The sequence below is a fragment of the Charadrius vociferus genome, unplaced genomic scaffold, assembly GCF_000708025.1.
Source record: "Charadrius vociferus isolate BGI_N301 unplaced genomic scaffold, ASM70802v2 scaffold783, whole genome shotgun sequence".
Classification (NCBI taxonomy): Eukaryota; Metazoa; Chordata; class Aves; order Charadriiformes; family Charadriidae; genus Charadrius; species Charadrius vociferus.
In genome coordinates, this window is record NW_009647834.1 from 479,765 (window position 1) to 492,460 (window position 12,696).

The following is a 12,696-nucleotide window of genomic DNA, read 5'->3' on the forward strand; positions in this document are numbered from 1 at the left end:
CAACAATAAATTGTTGTTTAACACCCTGCCATCGCCCTGGCTCCGGCCTCCTCACATGCCCCAGGACAAGCTGGGCCTCCATTTCTCTCCAAACCGCTCCCAGCGCCAGGAATCCCAAATCCCCCCGGGGTGGTTCTGGCCCCTCACGATGAACGTGCTCCACGAGGAATGGGTGCCACATTGCCAGGCGCTCCCCTTCACACCCACCCCCTCAGCAAAACCTGGTTTTCCTCAGGCTGCCCAACAACAACCCACCCCTCACGTCTCAGGGATGTCCACCTCACCCAAGACAGCAACCCACGCAGTTAATAAGCACGACAGCTTCCTAACTCTACCAATCTATGTGATTGCCATGCAAAATGGCGCCTGGGCAGCTTCTGAAGAAGAGCCACGCAGTCTCGCAGCTCAGTCCACACACCGATCCCACAGCGGCTCGAGCAACACCAGAGTCTTGTCCCCTGGATGGTGGGCCAGATTTAGGGTGAAATGATCCCCTGCAGGCAGCTGGCAGGGACACATACCCACAGCAACACCCTCCAGAAGGGGCTTTTTGGGGTTGTTGGCCATCCCAGCCCGTTCCAGCCCATTCTCCACAGGTGGATGTCTCGTGGGGCAGCTCAATCCTTCCACGAAACACAAAGAGGCCCAGGAGAGCCTCCTGGAGAGAGTGGGGCCACGAGGCTGGGACCCAGGGCAATGATCAAGACGAGCAGAGGAATTCACTGGCAGAGCAAATGATTCCTCTGCGATAATTCTCCTCGCTGCTCCAAGCTGTGGTTTTGGAGGTGTCACTGGCAGTGAGATGAGGAGCAGCCATAGCTGGAGCCATTCCCACAGCAGTCTCCCTCCCTCTCGTCAGAGCATAATTTTTCCTCAAATGAGGGCGAGTTCCCACAGCAGCCCCAGCACTGCGCCAGCTCACATCATGGGCCACCCTGCAGTGGGACCAACGGTCCTCCATGTCTCCCCGTGGAAGCGAGCTGTCAGTCCCTCTTCCCAGGGTGAGGGTTGAACAACTCCGAATGCAGAAGAAAGCCATGGGAACAAGCGAGGGATTCACCCCCCTCCGCCATCCCACAGCTTTGTGCTCACGAGATTCAGCTTTGGGGAGATCCGTAATTATCTATTTCCAGTGTCTTCAGCAGAGTGTGAGGACACAGCAAGCACGGGATTCAATGATTCCTCAGTGACCTTCAGGCACCATGGATGTCCTTTTAAGGGGAACTAAGATAGTCTACAGAGGCTGGTAGCTGATCTGCTCTGACTTTTCGATTCTACATTACATTGCCTTTAATTTACTTTAAAAGTGGGATATGATGTTATCATTAAAATGGGATACCTATGATACCGATCCCTTCATTACAGTGCAATGATCGAGAGTAGCAGAATAAAAGGTAACAATAGCAAAGTAAATTGCAATATTTTGCAATATTTTCAGCCTGGGTTATTTTCTAAAGACACAAATCATCCTCCTCCTGAGCTCATCATCTTCCTCCCAACAGTGGGCAGTGCTGGGAGGCAGCACTGGTATGCACTGGTGGGATTGCGCCCGGCGCCTGCCGCTGTTTCGTGTCTCAGTCGTCCACAGCCCAGCACCTCCTCAGCTGGGAAACCATGGTCTGAGACGGGTGTCTTGCTGTGGAAAGAGTTCAGAATGGCTCCCGCTCTGACAGCTAAAGTCAAAACACAGCAGAGCTCGAAGAACATGTTTCCACATAAAACGCCCTTTGGCTGCAAGCAGCCGCTGTGGCTACACTGAGAATGGCTTTTATTTGAAGCATATTTATTGACATTTGCATCCCCTCCCCGGGGATGCCATGCAGACAGCTAGAGTCCTGTGTCCTCGTCAGTCCTTTTCACTCCTGACACGAACTGACGTGCTGGGGGTACCCTCCGCCCACAAGAGCCCAAAACTGCCCCAGGGACCCCACTGCTCTTGGTACTCTCAACACACGAAGGTAGCTACTTGTGGTGATTAACAGTGCCCGAGATCCTCCCAGTTCACCCTCTTAAGACCTTCAGCAGTGCCTGAAGCAGAGGTTACATCTTTTAATGTCTTCATCTCGCCAGTCCATTGCCATCGATTACACTGTTGTGAGACCCATCACCTGGAGGTCTCCCAAGCCGCTCTGCTACCGCCTGTCTGTGTGGTATCTCAGTCGCTGATAGCCATCATGAAAGATCATCCATTTTTCAACACCGATGGCAAGTTTTCAACCAAATGCCGACTCTGGTTTAGGATTTCTCCTCCTTAGCTTTGGGATTTTACCAGCAGAGGGCAGGCCAGGATTGCACCACAAGTGGAAAATCGCAGCCACGCAGTTGGGAGAGCATTTCACCCAGGGCAGGCAATAGCAGAACTGAGATAACCAACATTTTTCACCCAGAGGAATTTGGCAGAGCAGGACTCACTAGCTGCTAGGGCTTGGGAGAGCTTTGGGAGAGCAGGACTCGCTGCACAGCAAATCTCCCGCAGCCTGGAAACGGCCCTGTCCCCTCCAAGTAGCAGGCGAAGGCTCATTCATCAGGACCCTGTTTCGTTCCAGCCTTGCCGCTGTTGCAACTGGAGGGATGTTCAACACTGCTGCATGCCACCGAGCAACTCCAGCCGGACTGCGCCAAACGCAGCCCACGCGTTCCCATAGGCCTCTTCATTATGTTTTTTTGCCTGAAGAAGGAGGATGAAGAGAGTGCGTGGAGAGTTCGGGGATTTCCCCTACAGGGTAGATCAAAAGTTGACAGGATGTGTTAGAGAAGACATTTAGGCTAAAGAAAACCCTGGGGAAAGAAATGAAGCTCCACTCCCGGGCTACTGCTGCTCTAATCACCATGTTGCTGTGGGGAGAAAACCCCACGGGCCTGAACCGATGCCCTCCCACCCGCTCTGGCTCCCGTTTGATCAGCAGAGATCAGGAAGTGGTTGGTGTTTTTTTTCACTGTCTCTGTTTTGTTTTACCACTGTAGCCCGCGGGGCTGGTTTGTATGCCTGCCTCCCACGGAGGGTAATTTGGTTCTTCTCTCTGGCCCAGGCCACACCAGAGCACTCAGCTCCCACCACCGCCTCCAGCCGGGTCGGGGCAGCCCAGGCACCAGTGGGATGACCCATCATCAATAGCTCTATTATTGCTCTTGAAGTTTCTCTCCGCTTCCAGACGGATGCTGCGTTACTCCATCACAGCTGCAGTTGCTCCCTTCCAGCAATTCCCAACACAGCACTTAAGGCAGGGATTTATGGGCGGTTTTGAAAGGCATTTTGGAGCGAGGAGGAGTTATGGGAAAGGAAGTCGAATTCCCACCATTCCCCAGAAAATTCTCCCAGCATCTTTCACGAGAAGGATCATTTACTGGTCCTTTCCTCAGAACAGAGACAAGCTCTCAGCTGTGGCTCTTTGTTTAGCCCAAAGCATTTCCCGACAGCAAGAAGCAGCGGGGGTTATTCTGGTCCTGCTTCCAAAGGGTCAGGAGACCGAGGCGAGCCCTCGGCGTCTGGCTGCAAGGCTCTGCTGGACCAGATTTGTTCCCTGACATTTTTGTGGATGCTGGTAGCTAAATGAAATTATTTGTTCTCAAGACGCAGATTATTGCCAACCTCAGGGCAAGCATTGCTGACTATCCGTCTGATTTTGACTCACGGAGTGGTTTGCAAAGTAAAAAGCCATGGGACCGGAGTTACCAAGAGCAGCAGCTATCAAACGACCAGCAGGGATGTTACCTTACAAACTACAGCTCACCTTTTTTGAAGCTTTTCAGGAACAAAAGCTCACCTGCTGCAGAACTCGCAGTCATCCAAGCAGGCTGGATTAGCAGAAGAGATTCACATCAACACTACGTTTCACAACCAGGACAGGGGTTTGAAAGACTTTATTTGACACCTTTGCTGGATGTCACAGCTCGTGAATCTAACAGCTCTGCACAGTGTAAAGTGAGGCCGGGCTACCTGCTGTGAGCTCTAGCGTTCCGACCAGCTGCAGGAACAACCAGGGTCCGCGAGGACTCTCCTCTGGCTTTATTAAAAGGGAATATATTGTTCCTGGCTGATTCTGGCACTTCAGGCCAAGGGTGAGGAGAAGTAGCGGAGGGATTTCTGTGTGTTAAGTGTGATGACTTCCATCAAAACAACTGGGAGGGACTCACTTTCAAAACAATAGCAGATACATACATTGACATGCACATGGCAGATACAATCTGCAGGAACGCAAACACCAGCTCATCCACACAGTCTAACCGGCTGCGCGTTTGACCTGAGGCGTGAGGAGAGCCTCTCCCATTCAAGAGAGATGATCTCCCTCTTTTTTACCTTTCTTTGCACTGGCCTTTCCACACTTTTCTCTCCTTTCGTGTCACAGTGCTGTAGAGGTGGGCGAGACTCTGTGGGGTGGGCATGCAACTGGGCACAGGCTATTCTGCAGGTGTATCCCAGCAAGTCAAGGCACAGACACAGGGAGCGGGGACGGTTCAGACGAGGGGGAGCACTGGGAGACCCTGCCCTGGCCAGCGTGGGAGTTAGGGACAAGGCACAGGAGCAGGGTGGCTCGAGAGCTTCAAGTTTCTGTTCCTTTGTGCCCAAAGAAGAGAGGAGGGGAGGACAGCTGGAAGAGCAGAGGTGTATCTGCTGCATCAGTTATCTAGGGGCACGCAGGCAGAAAAAGCTCTTGGGGAATCGGGGCAAGTGCAGACCCAGAGCTTGCAGAGCTCTGCGGGGAAACCTCAGTGGGTTTTGGTCCCGGCCCAGGGAGAGGGATGAGCCATGTGAGACCAAAACACGGCGCTGAAGAAAGAAAACAAAGACATTGTGGAAGGAGAGGGTGAGGGATGCAGCGCTACGAGAGAACGCGGGAGGCACTTCAAATGCAGGCTGGGCTGACCCTTTCCCCCCCTTGAGGAGAGACGGCTCCAGCGGGGAGACTGGCAGAGGGAAAGGCCTTTTCTTCTCATTTTGGCCATCAGAGTTTTCCCCTCCGTGACAGGCGTCTCTTTGAAATCCCCTGTCTCGCCTCGTCTCGCCTCTTCACACCTCGGTGCGGAGCAAGGGCTGCAGAAGCCTCCCTCTGCCCAGGCAGCCTGGCCGGCTGCTCCTGCACGGTTTGTGCAGGGACCCAGCACAGGCCCTGCAGACACGGCAGTATTTCAGCTCGGCTGTGGGAACGAGCTCTGTTAAGCTCTTGCCTCACTCCACCTTAAGGGCACATAAGTGGGAAAAGCTGGTAATGCGGCGAGGAAAGCACGGGGATTAGCAGGCAGCCAGTTCGCTAAGGGAGCTGGGGGGGTCTAGCCTGCCTCGCGGGGTGCCAGCAGTGCTGGGGAGGGGGGAAGAGCTGCATCCGTCCCGCCACACCAAAATTAGGTGCTGCAGCTGGGGGACACATCGCAGGGAATCAGCGTGAGCAAGTCTCTGTCTGCCAGCTCTGAGTCCCCAAGGAAATACGACAGTATTTCAAGGCTGGCTGTTTTCCAAAGGAGAGCAATGCCGGGCATCACAGAGGGGTTTGCTGGAGGAGGGACGGTGTTGGGATTTGCATGTGCCCCCTCCCTCGTAGCCAGAAGGGTCTGGAGTACAGCCGCGTGCGGATAAGTGCATCGAATTGGATGTGATTTATGTTTACAGGCATCACGAGGGAGAGGACGTGATGGTGAGGCAAGGAAGGCAGTGCGAGGAGAGAGGGGAGAGTACAGAGAATTTTCTTTATGGATCCTTGGCTTCTGCAAAGCAGGAAAGATGCCTTTTCAGCTGAGTTTGTTCTTAGGTCTGTGGGCAATGAGTGCTGAAGAATTCCTGTCTCCGAAGGGGAGGGGAGGGTCAGAAAGCCCCGATTTCAGTCGCCCAGGAGCGGCAGATCCTGGATGTCCCAACCCTGATCCCGGGTCCCTGCGCAGCAGCGCCCAAGGCGGGTGGCGCCGTGTAAGCCGGTGGAACAGGGATGCCGGTGGAGGCTGGTGAGAAGAGGAACGTTGCGATTTGGCTGCTCTTGGACGAGCCCTCTCTCAATACGCCTGCTGGCGACGGCATCCTAGGCACGGCTGCTACAGCTGCAGACGAGCCTGCGCCTCGGGCCCTCCGGCTGGAAGAGGCCATCCTGCTGGCCAGGAAGCTTCGGCGGGATGGCAGCATGTCGCTGGGGACACGACGAAGCGGGGCTGGCCTCACAGCGGGGCTTGGGTAAGCCAGGGAAGATGCAGTCAAAACAACCGGAGCGGGAGCAGCCTCCCTCCTGGGGATTTGCACGGGGCCAGCAGCGCTGTGTAGGAAGGACCACGGCCACGTCTGGATAGGCAGGAGGGAAGTGGCCACAGGTGAAGGCTCCATTTCGGCCACGTAATTATTCAGATGGGAGAGGAGTCGCAGCCGGATAGGGTCAGCGGCATTTTGGCCCTCGAGAATGCCCAGGTACCTGACAACTTCAGTGAGACATTCACGGAAGCCAATACTCCTGTAATCGACGGCCAGAGCCCGAGCATCTAAGAAGCCTGTAGGGAGAGGACACGGGTGACAGTAAGTCCATGCAGAGCTCAGGAATGTGCTTTGATTTCACTACCCTCTCTAATGCACTGTGTATTTCACTTGAGGCACTTTGCTGCCGTGTGATATTACTGAAGCAGATAGCCGAGTGGGTGTCCGAAAGGACTGGACGTTTGCATGCGTGAGAATAGCATCTGCGGTTATCTCATCAGGATAAAACTGCCAGGGTCATGAAGCCTCTTACTCCAGCATGTGAGACGAGCAAGAGGTTTCATTAACTGTGCTCGGGAAGGAAGATTTTTCCCTGTTGGACTCTATCAGTTACCGTTGCTGGAGACATGACTGCGGGCTAGATGGACACTGAGTCCCTCTTTGCAAATGGACCATCCCCGGTCTTGCAGAACAGGGGGACACTGTGTCTCCTTGATGCACAGCTTAGCACCATTTTCTTCTGTCCGGGTCCCAAACTTTATACTTCATTTAAACCAATGTCTGGCAGAAGGACACAGGACAGTAGCAGAACCACAACTGCTGGGCTGAGAAAGCTCAAAGCCACCGAAATCAAGATAAAACGCGATCGATGGCTGGTTTTTAGGCTTCTGCTCCCTACTTGCAGCTTCGTGAGACGATAAGCAATAAAGCAGAGAATGTCACAGCACAGTGAAGCACTGGACCACTTTGCTTGATGGGGTCTCTCGTGACAATACAGCCCTTTGTTGCAGTGCAGTCAAACTGAATATCTAAACAAATGTTCCAGACCAAGTTACAGCTCTGAACCGAAGCCTGGATGCCAGCAATGTCCCCAGCAAGCCAAAAATGGGTGGTAAGCAAGCCAGAGGCTTCTTTACTGGAGCTGTGATCTCCATCCTGTTAACTGGAACAGGACAGAGGGTCTGTACTGAGGTCTCAGTACAAATAAGACCTTTGTTGAATTTTGCACAGGGCTCCCTCTCTCTTCTTATAACAACCAAGAGACAGAAAAAAAAGAACAGAAAAGGAAAAAAAGCCTTGTTTATTTGCAGAGTCCCCATGCAGAATTCGGCCTCTGCAGGAAATGTATCCCAGGGAGGAGGTAAAGAGTTTAATATCGTTTTGCTGGAAGCAGGCTCCGTTTCTGAGCAGGACTAAGCGCGTCTCTGGCTGGGCAGCTTTTAGCGGGGTGTGTGACAACAGCAGTGGTGCTGTCCCTGTGGGTCTTTGGGACTTGCTGTCCCACATACCCCAGTCTGCCAAATGTATGCACGGGATGCTGACCCCATATGTTAGACATAAGAAAAACAACAGGGCAGGAAACGTCCATCTGCCCTCCTTCGAAAAATATTTCCCTTGGGAAGCAGGCAGGGCAGCATTCGTTTTGGTGCTGGCTGGTGTCAGCAAGGCACACCAGCACCAACATACTGCTTGCTGCTGAGGCTGCTGGGGAATTTTCCTTCCAGGTTTTCACCTTCACCTCACCCGTATGCTTATAAGAGCAGTTCTTACCTGTTCCTCCAGTGGCGTGAAGCATTTTTAAGTGATCTACTGTCATTTGTAGAATTTCTGCTTTCTCCAGCTTGGAAGACCCCTGTGTGTTGGGAGCAGGAAAAAAAGAGCAATTCATCATTTTATGGTCTAGGGTTTTGTGCCTCTCGGGAGCTGGGTTCTTCCCGATGACCTCCTCCCCGAAGCCTTCCTGAAGCCCGAGAGTGCTCAGACTGGAGCAGTGCATCCATTCAGGGCACTGGCTCTAGTTTTTACGTCAAGTGAGTAGAAAATGGAACCCCTTCCCAAGATCCCCCAATGCAAATTGAAAATCCCCATTTCTGTGTATCTTCATATCTGCAAAACACTTTCTGGATTGGATTTATCCTCTCTAGGGCTCCTGAATATTTGCTAATATTGTTTTACTGCCCAGTTACACCACCTACTTACTCCCTGAAGTGATGACGATAAGAAAGATATAGCATTGCTCCAGACTTTCTCATTCTGAGGGCTCTACCCTTAACACTGCTGAAACGCAGCCCACGCAGGAGGACGGATGGAAATCACAGACACACACACACCTGCTTCTCGAAGGCGGTGGGCACCAGGCGCCGCAGTTCGGAGAGGCTGCTGTTGATACGGTCACGGCGCCGCTTCTCAATGATCTGCAGGAGATTTCCAAGTGGAGAGAAGAAACCACGGTCATTTGTGACCACAGCTCATGGGTTTAAAGCCCTCATTAACAGCTGTGGCAGGTTGAGAGAGGCACTTTGAACAGGGCCATATAAGTAAATGTTTTGAGAGCAAAAGCTGAGCAAAGAAACATTAACTGACTGGTATGACAACCTCAGTAAAACTGCTCTCCTCCACCCCTATCCCCACCCCTGTCTGCCAGATTTGAGGTCAAACCTCTGCAAAAAATCTCCAGTTGGCTGTGGGGAGAGTTCTGCAGAAGATGGAGCAGGGAATGGTGTAGTGTCGACTTTGCACTGTGTCCTCCCAGGGAGAACGTGCCAACAGCACCCCACCGCACACAGAGGGTGTCACGGGGAGCCCTGGCACACAGCTGGGACCAGCCTGTCCCCCAAGAGAGAACCAGCACAGCCACTCTGGTCAACGCAAACGAAACTCACCCCTCTCCTCTTCTTCCTGGCTTGTATCTGAGATGTCGTAGTGGGAGACACAGACCTGGAAACATGGCTGGAAAGGAAGAAGAGGGAATCATTTCTTGCGCTAGCTGGAGAGAAACCTCTGTTGCACATGTGCTTTACACAAGTTTGCCATCTGCAGTTTCCCCCCTGCAAATAATGTCTTCTGTGGTTCCCATCTCATTTTTACCCACCACACAGAGCTCAGGAATTGGGGAGAGCCAAGCAGAGACTCAAATCCCACTCTCTTCACTCCGAGAGTCTCCCACCAGCCTGGCACACATTTCCGCACCAAACTGTCTGTCCACTATCAGGCACACGTCTCCTTCAATCTCAGTCCATGCTGGCATCTCCATGGGGCTGGAAAAGCAGCAGCATGGGCTCCGGAGTCGTGGCCTTTTCTTTTCCTCTATGTGTGAACCTCCCGGCTCTCGTGTCTGAGCCTGCCCTGTCTGCAGGGCTTTGCATCTCGGAGCTGCGATAGCGCGAGCGTGGATGTGAGCTCCCACCCAGGGCGGCAGCAAAGGGCTGGTCGCTCCTCAGGGTGAGGCTAACAGCAGCGTTGATGTGGTTTCTGAGGGCTTCCTGGAGAGTCGCTTCACAAACCACAATTTTTGGGGTGGGCCACGATATTCTGAACGCACGGACACCCCTGAACCAGACACAGCAGGGCCAGGCCCCGGGCGGGGGGAACACCCGGCAGGAGGTGATGGAGCAGTGACACTGCCTGTTGGCTGACAGCCCGAGGGACCAGCTCTGGCTCAAGGGACAAGGGACACAGGGCGGGAACAGGCTAAAGAGAGGGGTCCCACAAACCATCCTGTGCCTGGTGGGCACGAGTGAGGCTAAAGACACCAAAGGTCAGCACTAGACGTGCACAGGGAGGCAAAGTTCAATCCTTAGGTCCCCACGGAGGTGAAGTTTCCATAACGATGGATAACCAGCGTGGGAAACTCCTTGGAGCAACCCCCCTCTGCTTGGGGGGAGGCCGGCCGGGCCACCTTCCACCTCCCCCAGGCAAGGTTTCTCCCTCCGGAAAGTGGGACTGGCTCGGGGCTGTTTCTGCGCCTTACGAAACTCAGCGCGGGGATGTTAACACGCAGGCGAGACGGCAGTCTGCAACCCGGGCCAGCACAGCGCTCCGGAGGGACTCAGAGACCGCGTAAGACATACAAATCTGGAAAGGAGCATTTGGGTTCACCCCATCAAATCAAAATATTTTTCAGTTTGACAAAGCATTTTAATAGCAGTCTATTAAAGATGTTTCTGCAGAGACAGTGCTGTCTGTGCAGCAAGCCAAAAACTAGACCAAACTCAGCCCATTAAAATTAGATTTCGTTAGGCCCAAGTGAGGTGCTTTCAGAAGTGGTTTTACACAATCAGACGAAATAACACGTTCTTCTACTGACTGCTCCGCTCATCTCCATACAGGTACCCTATTTGAATGTCTGCTGGGTGGGCTTTCTCTGGGCATAGGTGCTGGCTGGCTTCGCAAGTACAAACATGCGTTGCCAGTATACGTAAACGCACATACGATGAGCACGTATGATGTGGAAACGAGCTCTGCGCGGAGGCTGGGGTGTTACACGTGCTGGGGTAGGTACTGAATTCGCCCGGCAGTGCAGGAACGCCGAGTACGCGCTCAAGGAGGCTGTAACAGTGAATTTTGAAACTCTCTTTGCAGAGCTGTCCGAACGCGTTGCTCTTTGTAAGCTACAGTTCCAGATGTGGATATAAGGACCTAGTTCACTGCAAAATATATTTTAAAAATATGCTGGACAGGTTTGAACCACATAAAAGATACCGTGACTATATTCTCTGATGATTAAAATTTCTGCATTGCTCTTTGCTTGATTTTTTAATTTACAGCATAACTTTGGCTGTTTATTCCAAACAAAAAAGCCAAAAACCAACCCCAAAACCAGGCAGTATCTTGCACTTCTGCAGTGACCCCAGAGTCTAAACTTGCTCCACGCACTGAACCAAGCCTCACACCCGGCGTGACTCATCCCCGCTCGGCAGGGGAACTGGTTTGCCCAAACCACTGGACCGATGGGTAATGGGCTGGGAACCCCGACCAGACAGCCCGACTGCCTCCCTCTGCCCTAATCACTCCACCTCGCTCCCCGCCTGGAAGTGTTTCCTTCACCCGATCTGCCAGTGTCCCATGCAGGACTGCTTTACTCGGGGTGTGAAACTCGTCAGGGCAGGAACGGCTCTTTTGGCCATGTGTTTGCATGACACGAGCAACAACATAAATGTACACAAATACCACCAGATGACAGCGCTGCCCGGTTCTACCACTGGCTTGAGAAGAGAAACATATTAGCAGCACCAGAGAGAGATCAAAAATTCATTGTTAGTGTTCAGTGAAATAAAATATTATGACAATTCCTCTATTTCATCCATCGGGGTACTACAGACTCAGCGTGCTGCACTGATGCAAAGAGCTGGGATAGATTTCACATGCAGCAGTAAGGCAGGTTAAATATTGATGCACTTGGAAGCTGCATAAGGGGTCAGTGAATTTGCACAGGACATTACGCGTCGGCCATGCCCGACTCTGCTGTGACCGTATCAGTGAGAAGTGGGCTCATGAATTTAGTCCCATGAGAACCTGAGTTTGGCACCGGTCAGGGTGACTTCTCCACTCAGGATATCAAGCAGCAAAAGGGAATGAATTCATCTCGCTGGATGCGGAAGGAGTGGGGGGAACATTTGGCTACTGAAACAAGAGTTCAAAAGCAGCTGATTTTTGGACGAGAACAAATAACGGAGCCCTTCCTTCATCCCCAGCGCCGTCTGCACGTTCAGAGCACGCCTGCGAAGGCTGACACAGCATGGGAACCGGAGCCTGGGGATGATGCCCTTCACCAGCAGAGCCCAGGGGACCACAGAGAAGCCTGAGGACATCGCCTGGGGAATCCTGCAGAGGTCCTGTCCTCACTATTTCCCCAAGCAGCAAAGCCCCTGAGCCGAAACAGCACTCAGTGGCGATGGGATGGAGTGGGGGAACTGCACTACTGGAAGCGCACGCTAAAAAGCGGGTACCCCTTGTCAGCCAGGCTGCGTGGGGTCCCCCCTTTATTAAAGATCAAAGCCCCAGTTGGTGCTCTACAAACCCATCAGCAGAGCAGAAGTGTTTCTCATGCAAAACCTCCTCGTTCCATCCACATTTGGATCCGGACAGCTGACGGGTGCCTGTGCTGGGGGGGTGTAGGGGATGCCCCATCTCGGGGTGCAGAGCTGCGAACAACCGGGCTCAGAGCTGCCCTTCTCCCCACCGGGCAGGAGAAGCCAATTACACTTTAATGAGGCATTTTCTTGAACGCAACCAGTTCGTAACACAGCTTTAATCCTTGTATTACGACTTGGCTTTCCTTGCCGGGTCAGTCCTACCGCCGGCAGCAGCCCAGGCTGGAGCGATCCCCCCGCGGGACAGGACCGGCTCAGCCCGAAGCGGTGCCCGGCGACTCCCGGAGCCCGCGGACCCTCCCGCCGGGCCGTGCCCCGGTAAACCCCGAGGAGCTCCGGGACCTGCTGCGAGCGCCGTGCCCGGTGCGGGGGACCCCGCTCCAGCCCTGGCTCCCCGCAGGACACCGAGCTGCCCCCGCAGGAGGGGACCCCAAA

At 53.4% G+C, this 12,696-nt stretch overlaps 1 protein-coding gene across 1 annotated transcript in view; it reads right to left on the reverse strand.

Moving 5' to 3' along the window:
• Positions 1 to 5,797: 5,797 nt before the first annotated feature.
• Positions 5,798 to 12,696, reverse strand: part of HEYL (hes-related family bHLH transcription factor with YRPW motif-like) — an 18,692-nt gene continuing 11,793 nt past the window's right edge. The window contains exons 2-5 of the mRNA XM_009882793.1: positions 9,052 to 9,118; positions 8,500 to 8,583; positions 7,940 to 8,021; positions 5,798 to 6,465 (exon numbers count right to left, since the gene is read on the reverse strand). Of these exons, the coding sequence (XP_009881095.1) occupies positions 5,798 to 6,465; positions 7,940 to 8,021; positions 8,500 to 8,583; positions 9,052 to 9,118 (901 nt within the window). The remainder of the gene's footprint in view (positions 6,466 to 7,939; positions 8,022 to 8,499; positions 8,584 to 9,051; positions 9,119 to 12,696) is intronic.